The sequence below is a fragment of the Lampetra planeri genome, chromosome 4 (assembly GCF_965212315.1).
Source record: "Lampetra planeri chromosome 4, kcLamPlan1.2.h2, whole genome shotgun sequence".
In the NCBI taxonomy this organism is placed as follows: Eukaryota; Metazoa; Chordata; class Hyperoartia; order Petromyzontiformes; family Petromyzontidae; genus Lampetra; species Lampetra planeri.
In genome coordinates this window covers 3,374,299-3,395,134 of record NC_136110.1, presented here as the reverse complement: position 1 = coordinate 3,395,134, position 20,836 = coordinate 3,374,299, and the positions used below count along the sequence as shown (strand labels likewise).

Sequence of the window (20,836 nt, the reverse complement as noted above, 5' to 3'; positions counted from 1 at the left end):
AAAACGGCAAGACGGAAAGTCCTTAAATCAAACAGTGGCGATAGAAATGGAGTCGAGCGATGGAGCATCGGCTAGCGTATGGTTCACCGACGACCTGAGTGTGAATCCCAGCCATTGCTGTGGCGAGTGAGCCTGTTCTGGGCAACCCCTTCAACAAGCCGCAACTCACCGGCGTGGTGAAGTAAGTTCGAACAACCCCCGTGAGTGAAAGGTGTGGTGGGGTGGTCTTCATCCAGTAGAGGATTGATAAAGGGCTTACACACACAAACCTATCAATATGAATGCGCTCGCGCATTTCATTGTATCAGTGGTAGTGTCATGCTAGGAATGACTTTACCAGAAAAAACTGATTCTCGTAAGGGTCCTGGGATGTTTGGCCAATGCCATTCGTGAGCATTTGGCACGTGGGAAGAAACCCAAGCGCACCGAGGAAATCTACATCAACGAGGAGATACCGGTCAAAAGCTCCGCACAGGTAGTTTCAATCCACTGACACATTCAACCCATTGCAGTACTTCCATCTCCTGGCCACCTCACAGCCCCTACGACTGCAACAAAAAATGGCCATTCCCGCATGGTTCACACATCCACACTGGGTTTGATTTGAACGTTGAGCTGCCGCGGAATTCTTATTCTTGACCAAGAACCCTGCCGACTGCCTCCCCTCTGTCTCTGAGCACGCAACACGCGGATTCTTCATCGTGGTGGCATCACGCAACCCACGCTATTACGGCCAGACACGGTGGTGGTGATGGTGGGGGGGGCGGTGATTGTAAGATGGGGATGAAGGGGACGAGGGGGAACACTTTAAGGTCTCCTTATGTACCGCGATATATAATTATGCGTCGGGACGAGTGCAAGCCCAGCGGTAGTGTATATATATAAAGTGTTTACAAACACGGTTAAACTGCCAGCCGCGCGTGTCGCGTTACGAGGGTTGGGGTCTGTGTAAGGCAAGCTCCCGCATTCCCCGCGTGCGAGCGTGACTTGTGCCAAGGATATTATCCCCCCACAGAGAGCGCTTTCAGCCATAAGCGATAGGGGCGATACTTTATTTAAACGGTGCACGTTTGCCGGATGGAAAATGTCTCTAAGCACAAGCTCATATATGTCCTAGTTATAGGTGCAGCCCTGCAATTTCTGTGCTCGAGGGTTGGCCATACTTCACCATGCTGGTCCTGCACGAGTGCCGGTTGATGAATTGGGGAGTGCGGTGGGGTGGGATGGGGGTGTTGCAGATAACACTCGCCACAGGATTTTTATCCGTAGCCGAGATTTTAAATCAGGTGGAAGTTGCAGCAGGTTCACAGCGCAGTGTGCCGTCAGCTTGTTGACACACACGGACGTGTCTCTGCTGAGTTCACACCTACACGTTGGCCACCATCCATGACTCATTTGCTCCCCTGTGTCACCCCTTTGATATTTTTTTTTTATAAAACTGCCATCGTCTCCTGCGAGCGTCGTAAAGTGAGTGCCAAAAATAAAAGCACCCCCCACACACCCACCTCTCATGATTATGTAGTCTCTCATCTTAGCGATGGGACCTTTTTTCAATCACTGTACCATTTATTTTCATCGAATTATGAGATGGTCTCGAAAGACACACCCCAAACTTGTGTTCGTTTAAAATAGTTAGAAAAATCTGGTTACACACACACACCTACGAGATGATAAGATGGACACCCAGCCGCTTTAAAAGCTTCCTACAATACACCCACTTTGATTCGCCTCTGTATACAGGATTGAATATGCGGAATAAATCTGACACTACGGGTGGCTTGCGTGTTTTTAAGACACATGCACGTGGGACATCTTGCGATTGCAGATAAATCAACAACCGATGTTTTGTAGCGCGCTGGTGAATGCCACGTTGGATGATCCGCTGGAACGCAGGGAGTGATTTACCGAGGTCCAAGTGGGCCCACACCCTCCCTACCCTGTGGTCCTGGCTGCTTCCAAGTTTCCAAAAGCAACTCAAAAAAATAATTCCCATAAAAAAAGGTTATTTTTTTCAGACGGTCGTGTTACGGGCACTTCAAGTTCATGGTTTACGCGTACGAACAAATTGAGGGTCAGATTGGATAATGATTCAAGATTGTGTGGACGAAATATAATGTGGAATTACACATTACAGTGCACTTAATGTCTATAGGTGTCGTTCTGAGCTTGCATCTCTCCGTGCGACTTTGCGTACTTTTCAGCGTTTGTTCCACATTCTTAGTACATGTCCGTTTTCTTATCCATCTCATAGCAGGTAAATATGCACTAATTAGAAACTTAATTAGACACTGGCATGTTGTTTTTCATGATTAAGTGTATTAGGTCAGCTATCATACTTTTTCAACAAATAATTATGCCACTCAGCCGAGAACCGAATCACCCACAATGCACCCTATCTCATCAGAGCTTTGCTTGGATGAACGACCATCACATGTATGGCAAAATAAAGATAGCCATCTTTATAAGTCTGTCTCTTCACATAAAAAACACACCAAGTAACTTTAACACATTTCATCAGCCACGCAGCAATTGGCGAATGTATATTAACAACACCATTGCAAGGTTCTGACCCGCCCCCACGGGACATTTGTGAAGAAGAGTTTTTAGAGCTAATATGATTCCTCCAGTATAAATAAATATTCTGATTCTGAACACAATCAAAAGTCTGGACCCGTTTCGACATCCAGTGTCTCCTCAGCAGAATCAAGCTTGCTTGAATCAAATCTAGTGAACTGACAGATGTTTATAACTAACATATTATGTTGTGTATCGGCGAGGATCATGCTTTACAGATTGCTAAAGGCTGCGGGGCTGTGTGGCAGACAGCAGAGGGCAGTGTGGAAGAATATGTTACACTGTCGGCTTGTTTCGAGGCTTCGCACCTCGATGCTATCCCATAACTGTCAACCCCCTATCAGTCAGTGCCTACCTCATTACAGACAAATTCAGACCGTATTGGTCACCTCAACGTTCATCCTACAGAGTCCAATCACAAGAGAGAAACACAAACAAATATATATTTTAAAATTGCCCGTATTGAAACGGCTGTACGCCGTATGGACCTGAAAACGTAATTTCCCTGCACAAGACTACCGGACTAAACCGTACGGGTTGACAGCTCTGCTATCCAACAAACAATGGACGTTGGTCCAACTGATTCCAACCACGTGCCAACACTGGCCCAAAGTTGTTCGTTTGAGTGTGGTGATCGTGGTGAAAGTGTGGTCGCCATTGCGGCTGAATTCAAATGCCCCCTTCTCACAGAACGCACGGCCACCCATGAATCCCGCGTGTCACTGTGCAACGGTTACCAGGGCAACGTCCGCACAACAACAAAGCGAAGCAATTGCCACTTCCACAATTCGACATCGTCGTGCTCAACCGCACGACAGGACGAGTCGATTTTGAAGAAAAGAACAGAAACGTTTACCAAGAGCGAGGCTTAAATTGAACACGCAAATGGACCCCCCACCCCCACGTAAATGACGGCTACGGCGAACTGCGATACAAGCGGTAGAAATAATAAAAAGCGGTGGAATCATCATCAGTAGCAGCAGCAGTACAACTACTGCATTGACGGCATGTCTGCAATCAGGTGTAGTGGCATAAACCGGCTGTAGTTCGTATCAGTAGTAGCGGAACGATCGGCAGCTGTACTAGATAGAAGCTTTCTGCTACTGCCAAGTTGGAAGAGCGTCTGGAAGATGGAAAACAAAGTGGGTCGCCACCCATGGTGAGTGAGTGTGTGAGTGAGTGGGTGGGTGAGTAAGTGGGTGAGTGAGTGGGTGAGTGAGTGGGTGAGTGAGTGAGTGAGTGGGTGAGTGAGTGAGTGGGTGAGTAGCAGAGGTGTGGACTCGAGTCATGTGACTTGGACTCGAGTCAGACTCGAGTCATGAATTTGATGACTTGCGACTCGACTTGGACTTGCATAACAATGACTTTGTCCCACCTATGAGATGTGGACTCGAGTCATGTGACTTGGACTCGAGTCAGACTCGAGTCATGAATTTGATGACTTGCGACTCGACTTGGACTTGCATAACAATGACTTTGTCCCACCTCTGGTGAGTAGTGAGTGGGAGAGTGAGTGGGTGAGTGAGTGGGTGGGTGAGTGGGTGAGTGAGTGGGTGGGTGAGTGAGTGGGTGAGTGAGTGGGTGGGTGAGTGGGTGGGTGAGTGGGTGAGTGAGTGTGTGAGTGGGTGAGTGAGTGAGTGGGTGAGTGAGTGGGTGAGAGAGTGGGTGAGTGAGTGGGTGAGTGGGTGAGTGAGTGGGTGAGTGAGTGGGTGAGTGAGTGGGAGAGTGGGTGAGTGAGTGGGTGGGTGAGTGAGTGGGTGAGTGAGTGGGTGGTTGGGTGGGTGAGTGAGTGAGTGGGTGGTTGGGTGGGTGAGTGAGTGAGTGGGTGGTGGGTGAGTGAGTGAGTGGGTGGGTGAGTGGGTGAGCTGTGTGAGTGACGGCTACAGAGCCCCTTTCAAAGCATTCACTCATCTTTCGGGAGGGCGGGGGGGAGGTTTAATTCTCACCAGCTCTTGAACACAGATAAAAAGAGTCCCCGTCATAGCCTTAACAGAGCCTTTGGCAGGCCAACGCGGCACACGAGGGGGTGTGTTGGCCAGCAGCACCACCATCCGTCGACTTTGTCTCGGCAGTGCCGATGTTTACACATCGCACCAGATACTCGTTTGAGGCTGAGACGATCTAGGGGGAGGCCCATGAGCGCTTCAGAAATGCATCACCTACGTTGTCCGTGAGCGTAAATAATTTATTTTACGAATGAGTGCCTAATCTTTTACAAAAAAACACGACAATTTAATGAAAAAAGTAATGATCAATAGCAAGTAAACACAATGCATTTATTTTTTAATAAAAGCTGGACATCAAAGCGTTTGGGTCCTGAAGAAAGTCTAGAGATTCAATAAAAACAATTATTTGATTTAAGAAGAAAATCTTCGCAACAATAATAATTGTAATGTGTGTTTATCTACTGCTGGATGAAGGCCTTACCCTGCCTGCCGTGTGGATTGTTTTACCACACTAACGACACTGGTCACTGCAGGTTGGTGAAGGGTAACTCAAGACCGGTTCGGATATCACTTGCCACCTATGTTAGCCGTGACCGAGAATCGATCTTACATCGTCTGGTTCATAGCACAGTCCGCATACCACTGTGCCACCACTCAAGCACCAAACACTGTTATCATTTATATATGTACGTACACTTTTAGATTACAACACTTCTAATGGATATCACGAAAGGCGAATGTTTCTTACTCTTTGGTTCTTTCGGTAAAGCCACGTAGGTACTTACGTGCAGTCACGAAAGCTTCAAATCAAGATTGCAAATGTTCTTCAAGATTGCAAATGTTCTTCTTCTGCTGCAGGTACAAGGAGCGCTTGCTGGCAAAGCAAATCAAGCGGGGTAAGAAGAGCGAACTTGCGGGCTCCTACGACTGCCGACAGTGGCGATTCCTCCGTCCCAACCTGGACGCGGACTGGCAGGGCCTCCCCCCGGTCTTGACCACCGCAAGCCTCCTCGCGTGCAACGCCGCAACACAACACGCGGCGTCATCATCCACCCGCTCGGCCAACTCTGCAGACGACCTCGAGCCTCACCAGATGCACGAACATCGCGATGTGACCACCGCCCAAGAATCACAGGAACCCCTGGAGCCTCCTGCGAAGGTGAACGATTCCGACAAGCGGGGATCGGCTGATAAAAAGGAGCGTTTGAGGCTACCGGCTATCGATGCCGACGCCGCATCGTTGGATGGTTTGCTGGTTCGCGTTGGGAGTCCGCGGGCTGAACCAGTGCTATTCAATTCCAAGAAGACGGGGCAAGGACGCCGGCCAAACAAGTCGTCCGGCTTCGTGGATCAGCGGCGATACCTGTCCCGGCTCACTCCGCTGCAGCAAGCGCGCCGGGCGCTCGTGGAGGAGACGGAGTGGGGCTTGCTTGAGCACCCACTCGCCCTCTACCCACACCTCCAGCAGAGCCTCGATCCGGAGGTGCAGTAACGCTCGCATCACCGTTAAAACAAAAAAAAATGTATCTTTTAGCGAAGTCGTATCATCATTCACTCATCCTGTATGTGCAATATCTGTCCAAAGTCAGCTTGGGCCTTCTGCTGATGCTTCCCTGCATCTCCTCTATGTTTCGCCACCTAACAGCATATGTACTGCAACATTCACTCCACTTCGGATTCCTGAAGCCCTGACACACTGGGGCAATGTAGGGAATTGTTGTCAGCAATTGTTAGTACTCTTGCATTTACTAATGAGCAACTACGGCAACTTGAAACGGAATTGGCACGGTGACGTTCCCATGCAACAATGTGAACGGAGAATGTTGACGTGTGTTTTATGAACAAGCGCGCAACATTCCTTGTAGTTGCCATCCCAATCACCTACAATGGAAAGCAGCCAGAGGTGTGGACTCGAGTCATGTGACTTGGACTCGAGTCAGACTCGAGTCATGAATTTGATGACTTGCGACTCGACTTGGACTTGCATAACAATGACTTTGTCCCACCTATGAGATGTGGACTCGAGTCATGTGACTTGGACTCGAGTCAGACTCGAGTCATGAATTTGATGACTTGCGACTCGACTTGGACTTGCATAACAATGACTTTGTCCCACCTATGAGATGTGGACTCGAGTCATGTGACTTGGACTCGAGTCAGACTCGAGTCATGAATTTGATGACTTGCGACTCGACTTGGACTTGCATAACAATGACTTTGTCCCACCTCTGAAAGCAGCAATATGATTTGTTTCCACTAATTTCCCTCAATAGGCAATTGAGTGGCAACCATCGCCGGTGACGATACCCAGCGACGATTGCCCTATGATTGCCCGAGTTTATCATCATGATCATCATCAGCCATGATCAATCCACTGCTGGCTGAAGGCCTCCCCATGCTGTCACCATCGCTCACGGCCCTGCTATGTAACAAACCACCTAGCAGCCGCACGTGACCTGATTTCGTCGTTCCATCTCTGTGCATGTTTGTGTATAAGGGCCCATATTGATGAGCATCATGGTAATGTGTTCGTTTTATCGTGACCATGTAGATGTTTGAAGAGGTGGTGAATTTGCTGGACCCAGAGATGCGGCGCTTTGAGGCATCTCTGCAGGAGGATGTGGAGCCACCCCCTGTCGAGCAGGAGGATGAGGAAGACATGGATACTGTAAATGGAGAGGCCACCGAACCCGAACCCTATCCAATAGAGGGTCGGCCAACCACCATCTCATCCACGTGAGTACACAAACTGATAACTCACAAACGTAAATGCTCATTTACTATCGATTTCTAACCCAAGGTCATTAATGGTGGAATTTTAACGAGGACAAGAAGTGTTCACGACCACACAGAGGCAGTCGATCATCGGCAGAGGAAACAGGAAACGTCTTAAATCTGGACCTGAACGAGCAGGGAGCCAGCAGCATACATGGCTGGAGGAAAGGGCCTTCCAGACCTTGGGGCAGCAGTGGCGAATGAAATACCACCCATAGAGTGGAGGTCAACAGAAGGCCTTGGTTGTTCGATCAGAGAGTACTTGGAGGTGAGTAGAGTGAGATGAGAGAGGAGAGGGTAGGCAGAGGTGGGTTCATGTAGGGTTCATGACTTCGGTGATGGATTTCTTGACATTTGTCTGGGACTAGATTGGGAGCCAATGGAGAGACTGGTGTATGAGGGTGATATAGTCTGAATTTCGATTCAAAGCTTTCGTGACTGCAGGGATTCATATTCTTGGTTCTTTCGGTAAAGTCACGTAGAAGGGAAATAATAAAATAATAAAAATAAAACAATAAAATAAAATTCTCACCACGTTTAGGCCACAACGCAGCCGTCCTCAGGTGAAGAAGCAGAGCTGTCGGAAAGACAGCGTGGTGAGAATTTTATTTTATTATGCTTTATTTTTATTATTTTATTACTTCCCTTCTACGTGACTTTACCGAAAGAACCAAGAATATGACATAGTCTGCTTTGGTAGTCAATGTTTGTGGTGCTGTTGTTAGTCGAGAGGGCAGGCACCAGAACCCATACCGCTGGCTTCCCAAGGTGGAGGGCAGCAGCAAGGAGGACAGGAGAGGCCGACGGAAACTTCCGAGTGGCTCCTCGCAAGACGAGGACCTCAAGCGCGTCACCCACGACTTCTGCGACTGGGTCGCCTCACTGGTGAGGGCCTGGTTATTTTCATTGACGCACTAACCCAGTGCTCTTCGTTGCAAGGCCCGCGGGCCACTGGCGGCCCCTCGTGGCCTTTAGTGGGGCCTCCGACAATATAGATATGTAAAAACACCCCATTACGCGGTGCTGTCAAATCCAATGGTTTCAAATGTGTGGCGGCCCCTCACACTGATGATGTCTTATCGGCGAAAGTGACTCCCCTCTGCAAATTAGTGAAGAGCACTGTACCAACCTGATCGAAGAAAATAGAGAATATTCATTAATTCAACGCTGTGGAAAAATATTATGCAATGCCTAACTTCAAAGGAGAATATGAATACACAGAGGGTGGCTTAGAATATGAATACTTATGGCAACACGCTCGCCATGCAACAAGGCGCACATTTTGACTACAGCAAGACATTCTCAATAATAATCATCATCATAAAATGTCCCCACCACTGTAGTAGGCTGAAGTCGGAGCAGAACCCACGGAGGAAAGGGGGGAATGGGATGGATATTTATGTATACAGCTCAAATTACAGCCGGCACGACGATCAGCACATTCCAGAAAGCTGGTTTCCAGATAGTGTGCAAAATAGCATTTGCCAGGCTCAGGTGGAAGTAGGGTGACACGGGGGGTGTGTATTAAGAGTCAGTGTTGTTTACAGGCATATTTTGTTCATCTCTGCGTGTGTGCAATTGTGTGTGTACGTAGTGGTCAGCGCTACGCTACGCTACGAACCCGGCAACCCGAGTTCGATTCCCGCTCACGGCCAACACCCAGTGACGATTATCTGAACCGGTCCTGGGCCTCCCCTAGGTCGACTCAGCCTTAAATGATTACCTGGTGCGGTGTGTAAACATGACCACTGGGGATACAAAGGTGGCCAGGCGTGTTGCTGGACATCCAACCATGTAGGTGTGCCATGCTGTGCTTCACAAGTGCTCACTAACAGCATTTGCCTTTACAGTTTGTTAAAGGCTCTACTGTATAAAGAAAAGTTTATATTTGGAGCGACGGCGCACTGCTCTCTGAACCCAGTAACCAAAGTTTGATTCCGGGCACAGACAACAACGTTGGCAAATATTTAAACCGGTCCTGGGTATCCCCGAGGATCAGTGGTGGCGTGTGGAAAAACTACACCCCCATGTATGCCCCTCTGGCTCGAACAGGTGCTCACCAACAGCACTTTCCCCTACACTCTACCTCGACCACAGGGGGGATCTTATCTCCGTGTGCGTGCACTCTAAAAGCACCAACCAATGCACGCGCGTCGGAACTTCTTTCGCACCGCACGTTGCCAACCATGCCAACCGGAGGCACCCATCGTGTTTGTGTTTGTGCCGAGGCCAGGGTGGGGAGAACGACGTGATCGAAGAGTCCACCCTGATGAGCCTCTTTGCGAGTGGCTACGAGACCAAGCCCCCGCTCACCGTGCCCATCCACGTGGTGGAGCTCGCCAACGTGCCCCCTGAGCTGCGCTCAGCGGCTGGAGCCACCCCGGACAGCGCTTCCTCCGCCAATGCCAACGGCACCTTCGCCGACAAGACCGGTGCAGGGCCGCGGGTAAGCGATCGACAGCACCCACCTTTTTTTTTTCTCTTATTGGTTCTTTCGGTAAAGTCACGTAGAAGGGAAGTAATAAAATAATAAAAATAAAACATAATAAAATAATTCGGCCACAACGCAACGCAAGCAGCCGTCCTCAGGTGAGGACGGCTGCTTGCGTTGTGGCCGAGACGTCGTGAGAATTATTTTATTATGTTTTATTTTTATTATTTTATTACTTCCCTTCTACGTGACTTTACCGAAAGAACCAAGAAGATGAATCCCTGCAGTCACGAAAGCTTTGAATCGAAGCACCCACCTTGGCATGCCATTGCGTACGAGATGCGCGGAGCCGTTGCGCGGTAGTGCAGCAACGAGAGATGCACGCTTGCTTGTGACTACTTCTTATTTTTCTTTCTTCCTTTTTCCCCCCACTCCTGTGGGGTCTGCCTTCCTGGTCCTCTTCCCTTATGCAATCACTCCTGTCCAAGGCCATCATCTCTACATCCACATAGCAATCGTTAATAACCTGGCTCACCACTTCAAACCAGCTCTCTCCACCCTGGTGCTTCCATGTTAATCGTCACGTGGTTTCCCCTTGTTCTTGCGACATGTCCGAGTTATCGGAGTCGACTTAATTTCAGCTTGTCCGAGATGTAAAACCACGACCGATTTACAAGTAACAATGCAAAAATGCATACTTTTGTCATTGTGATGAATGTATCGTGGTTGCATATTTACATTAGCCAATCAAATTCACCATATACAAATTAAGGAAAGCAGATTTGTATATACACATTTTCATGCATGTATTGCAAGTGATGAATTAATGCATTATTACAATTCCGAGTAAGTACATATGCGCATTTGGCATGTTTTGTATTTACACCAGTAAAGTCATACTTCCTCACATGTTGACAAATCTGTTACAATTGTATTTAAACGTTGTCGACTTGTGATGACACAACATAGTTGACGAGCTGTCTTAACTGATGCTTTCCAACGCTAACGCACCTCACATAGTACATAATGAGTAACCCATTACAGACTGAACCGGTAAATGTCGATTTGCCATGAAGAGTTGATTATCTTATCTTAACGTAATTTATATCGCGCCTTAGCCAAGACGCTTTAACCAAGGCACTTTACAGAGAATTAAGAATGGTACAATATTATGTATCAACAACCTCAACACCTTTGTCAATAACACTACCTTAAAAGGAAAAACATAATAGGCTATGATGGAAAGGCCATTGGCTGAAAAGTCTCCTATATATATAAAAAAACACTATAGCTGACCAGTTCAGTTTTTGTTATTTGTGCTTGTGCACCACGGCCAACCAAAGTATCACCAAATAATATATGTACCGTTTTGTGTGGCCTGGACTTCACCATCAGCCACAGAGTGGGAGGATGTGCTACGGGGCCTGGTATCTGCCACCTGCCACTTGGAAGAAAAAGCCTCAAAATGAGCCTCTGGAGGACCCGAACGTTGTCCAAGAGAGGGAAGCTTCTGAAGCCAAAAAGAGAGCTACTGCCATTGTAAGACTTTGAATCGCGAACATATTCTAGTCTTCGTGTCCATCTGAGAAAACCGGCTATGACATAATTGTGTGGGTTCCTAGAAAAAATTGTAAAAACGAATATCACTTTAAATATTTAATTCTGAGAACTTTAATTTCATGAAAATTACTTGTGCCATTTTTCATACCAGCGACAGTTAATGCCTTCTAACGTTTTCCTTCAATTTACCCCATCGATCCTTATCTCAAAGCAACTATTTATACATTCATACCATTGCAATGCAGCGGTCACAGCCCAAATTCAAAGCTGCGTAACTTTGGAGAGGTATTTGTCGCGCACGTTGCATCAAAACGCGCGGCACCACTAAAGCAGAGCAGCCACGCATTGACCTAAAGCGCTGTGAAAGCTGCCAGTAACAGCTCACTCGCTTGTCTTTACAGGACACGCAGCTGCTGCACTTGCACGGGGCTCTAGCATTCCGCAAGTTTGTGGACGAAAAGGGAGCTCGCCGGCCACAGGTGAGAATTTTCATAAAGTACTCAATAACGTAAGATTTAATTTTGGGTATGCGTGTCCATAGTACAGCCCTTTGTCAATCCACCGCTAGATGAAGGCCTCCCTTACACCATGCCGGTTATGGGGTTTGTTTGACTATACTTCACCACGCTGGTCAGTACTGGTTGGTGCAAGCCGTGTCTGGAAATCAAACGCAGGTTACAGAGGTCAGGGCAGTGTGCTAGCCACTGCGCCGCCACTCCACCCCAACAATGTTGTATGCACTGATAATACCCAAATATACCCATTAGACTGACGTAAAAATTAAATTGAGGGAGGCATGAGAATTCAGTTTTAATGAATGTCTGCAGAAATTCCCTACAACCAGCTGTCCATGCTGTGGACTCCCTGCCTATTAAAGTCCATGCTGAAGACCTTCCTTTTTAAATCCTTCATATTAAGTTCACTTGCTTGCTTGCTTGCGCGCTTACGACCGTGCAAATCTTTTGGTCGTTTTTTAACCTACTTCCCGTGATCCAATCGAGCTGACATTTTGCACACAGACTCGTGCGTGACAATTTATTTTCGTGAAAATTTTTTTCCAAAATGTTACACTTTTTAGGAAAAGATAAATTATATTTAATTACAAATTGCTTAATGGTGGCAGGCAATCATCTGACCCATAGGTGGCAGCCATCTCAAGCCAGAGGACGAGAGGACTCTAGCCGCCACGCATATGAAGGATTTATAGTAAAAAACTTTGTTTTTACGGGTTAATTTTTTCCTTTGTCTCTGACCACCTATCTGTAAATCAAATATGCCCTCCATTTCTGTCGAGTGTTTTGAAATGCGGCCACATTAAAACGCTGTTTAAATCCACACATTGCAGTATATTCATGAGCACACCTGGTGGTTTATTCCTTGGGGGTGAAGCGGGGCTGGGATGTCACAATCCAAGTCTCACCAAGCCACAATGCTACTTCGGGCAAAATATTGTGCGCCAGGTACTTGGTTAACTTTGTAATTGTGTCCGTTATTCTGGAATACTTTAAAATGTAATTTTCTACAAACATCACGATCCAAGTATACACCAATGATCAATCAAACCTCTTTTACCTCCACGTTTAAATCGGAATTTGTATTTTAAATTTACAAGACACCCACAACCCTGCAAAACGGTGTTTTTACAATGCAGACAATGCAATATTTAAACCATTTTTTCACAAATAGCAGCAAGTATGTCCAGAACAAGGTTTCCGGCCGAATGGTTTGCAGGGGTTGGGCTCACTGTTACTTTTCTGGTTTCAGTTCCTGGAGCAGGTGTCCATGGAGCTCTCTGAGGAGGATGGGAGAGAGCAGACCTCTGCTGGCAAGCCCAGGAAGCGCCAGACTGCGGAAAAGGGACGCCAGTCATCCGCATCCACCACTGCAGAATCCGTCCTCAATTAAAATCCAAGCGGCATCTGCCAATAATCAACATAGACGTTTCACACGTCACTTCCCACCGTGATTTGGATTAACGCTGGAAAAATTATTAAGCCTATCTTTATATACTGTAATTGTTTTTTTTACACGGTTATTTTTCTAATGGGGTAGAGTGTGGTGGTGCAGTGGCTCACACACGGCGGCCTAAATCCAACGGCGTGAGTTATATTCCTGACCGTGACGAACATCAGTGGCGAGAGATGGTCCGGGGCACCCCACCCTCGTGACGAACTCTTACAGACGAGCGTGAAGTATGGTCAATCAATCCCCCTGACCGACACAGAATGGGGAGGATTTCATCCAGCCACGGATTAACAAAGGGCTATTAATTGATATTTTTTTATATTCTTTTTTTTGTTTAATCTAACAGTTAATATAACGTGAAGCACAAGTGATTCCGTACCTGGAACATTTGGTGATCAGGTAACCTGCCATCAAGTGGGCTTGATGACGTTCACACATTTATACCACCTCTGCACCGTCACAAATGTTTTATTGTTTTGCATCACATATCGCTTGTCAACAAAAAACACAGCGCACAAAGACCACAATGATTGTGAACGTAAACATTTATTATGCAAAACAAAGCAACAGTGAGTGTAGAAAATCAACCTGAGATCGAAAATGCTGGCCAAATACACGCAAGCCAAACACAATGAAATATACTGGAGTGAAATAAAGACACCGTGTAGATTGTAACAATGTAAAGGTTTCAAACATAATTCAGTTGTCACAACTGTGGAACATGTGCCAAGAATCAATATTGTTTCTTTTTTAATGGTGTTGCCATCAAGCACTAAGAGCCCAAGTACAACCTTTAACTCCATCAAATAAATATAATACTGTTCTCTTTGCATAATAAGAAAACTAATTCTGTCAATTTAAGATTTTTCTAAATTGACCCTGAATTCATCATTTCACTTTTTTCCAAGACTGAAATATTTTTCAAATATTTTCCAGTTGAAAAATAAAATATAAACTCTGAAAATGTGTTTATGGCACCAAATACTTGTGCAACAGGAAATATATATATGGTGTATGTAACAGCAAGTGCCACTTACATATTGAGATATACTGTTAATTTGCAGTATATAAAAATATTGCCATAAAATTTAGTATTTATATATTTTAACCAAACACACATCTTTACTGTACTCACATTTTTTTATATGCTATATTATTTCAATTGAAACCATTGCATAATCTGAGCTTACATTGTAAATGTTAATAAGAAAGCTAAAGAAGCACCACCATCGATTCGATCAGTAAACATTTATAATTTCTTGTGCTTTCAATTCAATTTCCCTACGGTGCAGTGAATGTAAAATTGGGCAGTAGCAGCAACCTTGGCATTGAAGGACAAGCTGTAGACCGAGGATGGTACGTGGGTATTTAAGATAACAATGACTAAAACTGTCCACAATGAAGCATCGCCTATGGAGATATCTAACATGTTTAAATTTACCGTACATGTGAGCAACCTTCCACAGTGGTATTTTTGGTCCTGGAAAGACTAGCTCCATCCTCACTTCCTGTGCATAATTCAAGTAGAGTATTGGTATGTGCCCTCAAAGTTCATTCTCATTACCTCTCATGTACAGTAAATTTGGCTGCAGTAACAAATGTACGGGTATTCTCTCTATGCCAAGAACACATGAGAGGCAATTCATGCAAATTCCAGTTAAGCAGCTTAACATTCTGCAACGTAAAGCATTTCTTTACACAAGCGCACACAAAACACAGACAGTAAAATGGCACACTTTTTTTGGCATACACTGCAAGTAAAAATCACATCACCATGACGAAAAGGTTGCTTGGAATACAGCTATACACGCAAACATTGCAAAAGCAAGTCAAGTGGAAACAGTTCAACTTTCCCATCTGATGATGACGATGAGGCCGACGTCCCGCGGGGCAGCAGGAGTAAGCCTTGACCAGGGCCCAGCAAGCCTCTCATGTCAGAGTTTCCCCTTTGGTCACCTGCACAAACGAACCGAGTTCAAACGAAAAGCATGGCTCCAAAAGACCACAATCAGATTTTTATTCTTTCGTGGATGTCGGCAGCCTTCACGCGGCCCACTCTAAGTGAGAAATCGCGACGAATGCTATAAACGCGGCGACCAAACATCGAGTTATCGATCTCCCGGTCTCCAGAGCAACTACACAAATCAGATAATCCCAGCGAAGTGAGTCCAATGAAAAATTACGGATAAGTACTCACCCTAGCTTCGATGTACTCGATCCTGCGTTCCAACGCGGTGAGCTTCTCGTTGAGGGTTGCCAACCGCGATCGGCATGACATGTCTACAAACACAACAGTAAACTTCCCAATCTCACGTGAAATTCTAGACAATTGGCTACGAACGGTGCGAAAGAAGTTCAACATACACACATTGCTGTAACTTGTCAGTTGCATGATTTTGGGCATACAGTTCGGATGCTTCTTCTTGGTTCTTTCGGTAAAGTCACGAAAGAACCGAGAAGATGAATCCCTGCAGTCACGAAAGCTTTAAATCGAAAAAGTTCGGATGCTATTTAAAAAAAGTGGGTCATCATTTACAATAGAATATGGCTATCGGCACAGCTTATATAAGTACAGCTATACTATAAGCAACACGTGCTTCAATTACACTGGTAATTTAAGCTCACTCCACTTTGGATATTAGCACACCTGGGCTTGCTCCAAATGGCTGTGTTTATGGGGATAAACCGAAGTTTCGTTAGAGCTGGTTTAGCAAAGCAGGTCATGGGCAAAAAGGGCCTGATGTTTGGTTCGCTTCACTCAGGTTGGAGTTAATGATACGTCAGTCACAATTGACCAGGTCAAGTATTCCTTTTATTATTCTGGTTAGGTGTTGTTGGCCAGATATGAGGAGCTGCTTGGTCTGGTCTGGGCTTGTCAAGGGCCTGACTCGGGCAGACGAATTCGCTGTTGGACAGGCACGGATGGGTCACCGCTCCATGAATTCTAGGGTCGTCCCCAAGAGCCGCTGGGCAACCACAACAAAACAGACGACCTTCTTCCCCTTACGAGATCTCTGCATCCACACCAGAGGTCGCAACCGGGTACCCGATACCCGTACCCTACCCGATACCCGGCTACCCGTACCCGGTCGGGTACGGGTAGCCGTTTGCGACCCTGGTGCGGCATGGGTACGGGTAGGCCGTGAGTCACTGGTGAGTCACCGTTTGTCACTCATTTTGGGTAGGGTACGGGTAGGGAACGGGTACCTGGGTAACCATTTGCGACCCTGGTGCGGCCGGTACGGCGGGTAAGGAATCAAAACCCGTTTGCGACCTCTGATCCACACGCACGCAGAGAGACACAGGGATGGGGGTTGACACGGTGGTACAACTGTACGCATGTGGTCACATGTTCAATGTGCCCCCCCGAAACCCACAAATGGCAAACCTGTCAACCCCTCATCAGTGCCCTACCTCATTACTGACCAATGCAGACATTATTGGTCACCCACGTGCCCCTTATACATCTCAACGTTCATCCTACAAAGTCCCATCACAAGGGATGGGCCGATGGGCCTGAAAACTCAATTTCCCTGTACAAGAATTCGGGGCGCAATCCGCATGGGATGATTGACAGGTGCGAAATGAGAATTGTTTTGTTTTAATTGACGTCGGAGCTTCCTCACAACCGCTCCCACGTCCAAGCCAAGATGATAGCAGCGGGAGGCCACACCGTGTTGTGCCGACGAGGGCCTGACTCTAGCGGCTGTATTCATCCACAGCAAGGACAACAACAAGATCTCCCCGCTGGTTCTACACGAGCCCAAGTCACGAACCTCACCATTTCTCATGTGCGCAGAGAGCGGCGGCGTCAACGTATTCGTCGCGACGACGGTAAAAGCACCACCGGTCAACATTCACACCCCCAACCCAGCCAACCGTGAACTCTGAAGCCTTTCTAGCGCTCATTGTTGGGGCTTCAAGGGGCTTCAAGCGACATTGGCGAGCACCGATCACGGGCAGGGAAGTGGTCAGAGGAGCCACGCCCGTTAGCAAGACAAAGATCCCCCGTGTAGCCTGTACTGGGGCAAGTGCTGTTCGTGGCCAGTAGCAGCACCCATGAAGGTGGTAGGCAAAGCACACGAGGGAGGGGGGGTGTGGGTGGCCAGCAGTAACCACGCCCGGCCGCCTTTGTCTCCCCTCGTTCGATTCGCGTTACACCTCCCCCTCCCTCCTCCTCCAGCACCACCACACCGTCACGAACCATTCCGGTAGTGTGGACGCGATTCGCTCACCGAATGAATTCAAGAAGTCGGCGATCTTCTTAATGCTGCTGGTGATCACCTCGATGTACTCCCTGTTGGCCCAGTCCTGGTGGATTTGCCTCTGCACTTCGTCGTTCTGCGCGGCCATGGCGAGACGGCGGATTTGTGTTCACTGAGCAATCGGCCAGCCACAGACACACACACCGAACACTGACCCCCCCTCTCTCTCCAGCACTGTCAAGCCTTCCTTCCTTCCTGTCGTAGTTTCCTTCCTACCTCCCCCACCAATCATCACACGAGCCATGCAATTGGGGGTGAGTTTATTTCACGGCATGAGCCACCAGGGGGCAGCACAGGACAAGTTTACGGAGGCAAAGGGAAGCTATGAAACTGTTTGTTTTCATTTGAGCAGAAAAATCCCACTGAGCTACATCGCTCTTTTTTCAGAAGCGACCTGGTCACAAATGTTAGCTCAACGAAGTGGCTTGCCACGTGGAAAATTACAGCAGCAGCAGCAGCCAAAACACTCTAAACGCGCAGGGAAAAAAAAACGGAGGACATGGAGAAGAATCTATACGACCACGGGGAGAGAGAACACACCAACTCCAATTATACATTCTAGATTTGAAGCTTTCGTGACTGCAAGGATTCATATTCTTGGGTTTTTTCGGTAAAGTCACGTAGGTAAATTTTTTTTTTTTATAAAAGTCAAATAAAAATAAAATCACGACGTTTCGGAGGCAACACAAGCTTCCGTCTTCAGGTGGAACCGTCACAGCACGCTTGCTGTAACAAGTAAATGAGAAATTCCAAGAGATCCGACCCCGTATATATACTGGTTGAGGGGGGAGGAGCCAGGACAGGCCCCTTTTTTAATTATTATTAATTATACAGGCGTCAGGGTTCGGGATCGAACCACGGCCTCCTTACATACCAGGCGACGGTGTTATTAAGGCATCTCACAACCGCGACACTCATCCACATCTCGGCGATCGAACAGGCCAGCTGCTCAAGTTCGACAAGAACAGCGATGATTTAAAGTGAACATTGTCATTTTAGTTTTTTGGTGATTGGTCAGCTAAAAAAAAACGCAATATATTTGTCAATAACACTACCTTAAAAGGAAACAAGTATATAATGGGTCATGTTTTGGAAAATGTTCCTTCTTCGTATGTGTTATGAAGAAATCAGTCATATGCTATGAAGAAGGGCCATTACACAAAACGCTGCCCATTGTGGTAGACATATTTCCTTTCATGGCGGTGTTATTGAGATGTTTTATGTGGATACAATCCAGCCAAATACAATGTTAAGGTTTTCCTCAATTGACTGTTGTCTCATCGGTAAAATTTCTTTAAACGTACGTTTTTAGTCAGGCTCGTAAATGTAGTCTCTGGTGGGTGGTAGCCGTAGTCACCTTTGATTTTCACCAATGACTCACACTGCGCACGTAAACACAGATCGTGTTAAATTTCATATTAAAATTTTATTTTCCATTCTCTAGATTTTTCCGGTTTTTATTCGGGTTTTATTATTTGTTCTACCTCTGAGGATTAAAATATTGTGGTTCATTGCCTTGCGACAAAACATTTAAAGAAGGACCCAAACGAGATGTTATAAGACTCAATGGGGCTTCATGGTTAAACAAATTGAACTATTATTAGAGTTAGTAAGAGGCAATTGAAGGTGCAGTATCTCAAATACCTGTAAAATGTAAAGGTGCAGCCCTGCAATTACTCTCTAAAGCCACTGCTAATGAATGAGCCTCCACTATCTGAAGCTATAGAGAGCTTATTTTAATGTAAATTTGGCCTACTCTTCCGGAAGAGCTAAACATATTGAAGAGGTGTGGAGTACCCACATTTTACCTCACCACACGTGACATGTAGATGGATTAACTGGTCTATTTATACTACTGGATGGACAGAGGCACGGCGATTTTTTTTAAATAAAAAAAACTTGCACCTTTGTTTCAACGGCCACGCCAGGAAAATTAACCGGCAACATCTGGCCTGAAAGTCCAGCGTGCTAACCACTGTACCACAACATCAGCCCCCCATTAACTGAAGTTCTGCGAAATAATCTTGCAGAACCCATCTGCTCACACGGGGTGAATCCTACGCCGCTTTCAGCCAGATTTCCAAATGGAACATTCTTAATGACTTGACGGCAATTGAATACATTGGAATGCATTTGGGAAACAAAGAGGCGCTTTAAAGTGGCGAACCAGCATATAAAAACGTGTGTAATGGGCGTGGGAGATTATCTAGAACACGAGGAGATGATTATTAAGGAAGGAAAGATGGGGTGGTGAGAATGCCAATTAGAGGGATTAATATTATTAGGTCTTTCGGTAAAGTCACGTAGATAGGTTCAAAGAAAATAACAAAAACTAACCTATCTACGTGACTTTACCGAAAGACCCAAGATTATGAATTCCTGCAGTCACGAAAGATTTAAGTTAGAGGGATTGATGTCAGCTCTCAATTCTTGTACGCCGCCTGCTGTCCCTTATTTGAAACTACAATATAACATTTGACGTAAAGCAGTACCGTACATCCTTTATTCAATCTGAGCTGTATAATGCTAAAATGTGACAGTTAAGAATTGCATATATAAACTACAACAACTGATCCTTATGGCGGTACCCCGGGGTACCAAATAATACAACATGGTCAAGGCAATTAAAGACTTTATTTCAGGGACACTTTTTTGTTCCAGGGGTGTACTTAACTCCGCGACTGGGGTACCAATCAATCCTAAATCAGTGCCACTCCGCGATGTCGAAACGCAGCGAGGAAGATTGCGCTGAAACCCTGAAGGCTCGCGGTACGCACCGTAGTGGTGCATCGTGCACAGCTCGTCGAGATGAGTCGATTGCCGCATCGCCGACCATCAACAGAATAAAAATGACTGCATCAAGAACATTGTGCGAGAGCCGGGGTACTATGGTTCACCAGGGTACCGCCATAATGTTCAACTACCCACCATTCATTGACATTGCCGATATGATGGTGATTAATGTGTGTGACTTGTGCCAATAGAGTATGTTTGTTATGATACAGTACTGTACAGAAATTGCACACTTTTTCCACAATTACCGTTTGTGCATGCAAGGAAGTGCTGCACATACATTTAAGACATGCATGTACATATGCAGCAATTTCCTTGGTCCACTGCTATACGAGGGCCTCCACGTGCGGGCCGTTGGTGTTATTTGACCATACTTCCCCACGCTGGTCAGTGTGGGTTGAGTTAAGGCATGGAGCACAGATGGAGCCTAGTACACGACAAACATGGATGTGATGCAGTGCCCCCTGCTGCATACGACAGCCGCTAATTGTATTTCAAACCAGCACGAACTTCATTTATAACCAAGC

General features: G+C 46.4%; 2 protein-coding genes across 2 annotated transcripts; one reads left to right on the top strand and one right to left on the bottom strand.

Moving 5' to 3' along the window:
• The first annotated feature begins 3,326 nt into the window (after positions 1–3,326).
• LOC144717584 (putative protein FAM47D) lies at positions 3,327–14,215 on the top strand. The gene is made up of 8 exons (XM_078593053.1): positions 3,327–3,733; positions 5,379–6,003; positions 7,072–7,256; positions 8,021–8,180; positions 9,529–9,741; positions 11,122–11,265; positions 11,688–11,765; positions 13,051–14,215. Exons 1-8 carry the CDS (start codon positions 3,705–3,707, stop codon positions 13,189–13,191), a joined length of 1,575 nt encoding a protein of 524 aa, XP_078449179.1. The 5' UTR covers positions 3,327–3,704; the 3' UTR covers positions 13,192–14,215.
• Positions 13,779–17,725, bottom strand: LOC144717585 (putative protein BRICK1-A). Its single transcript, XM_078593054.1, has 3 exons — positions 17,487–17,725; positions 15,449–15,531; positions 13,779–15,207 (listed from the first exon to the last, which is right to left on the bottom strand). The coding sequence occupies exons 1-3, from the start codon at positions 17,602–17,604 to the stop codon at positions 15,181–15,183; spliced, it is 228 nt and encodes a 75-aa protein (XP_078449180.1). The 5' UTR covers positions 17,605–17,725; the 3' UTR covers positions 13,779–15,180.
• Positions 17,726–20,836: the final 3,111 nt, after the last annotated feature.

Coding starts and splice junctions, on each gene's coding strand:
- LOC144717585 (XM_078593054.1), bottom strand. CDS start 17,604: ATGGCCGCGCAGAACGACGAAGTGCAGAGGCAAATCCACCAGGACTGG. Junction 15,532..17,486: donor CGACTTCTTGAATTCATTCG/GTGAGCGAATCG, acceptor TTGTGTTTGTAG/ACATGTCATGCCGATCGCGG. Junction 15,208..15,448: donor TCGAGTACATCGAAGCTAGG/GTGAGTACTTAT, acceptor TCGTTTGTGCAG/GTGACCAAAGGGGAAACTCT.
- LOC144717584 (XM_078593053.1), top strand. CDS start 3,705: ATGGAAAACAAAGTGGGTCGCCACCCATG. Junction 7,257..8,020: donor CCAACCACCATCTCATCCAC/GTGAGTACACAA, acceptor TGCTGTTGTTAG/TCGAGAGGGCAGGCACCAGA. Junction 11,766..13,050: donor AGGGAGCTCGCCGGCCACAG/GTGAGAATTTTC, acceptor TTCTGGTTTCAG/TTCCTGGAGCAGGTGTCCAT.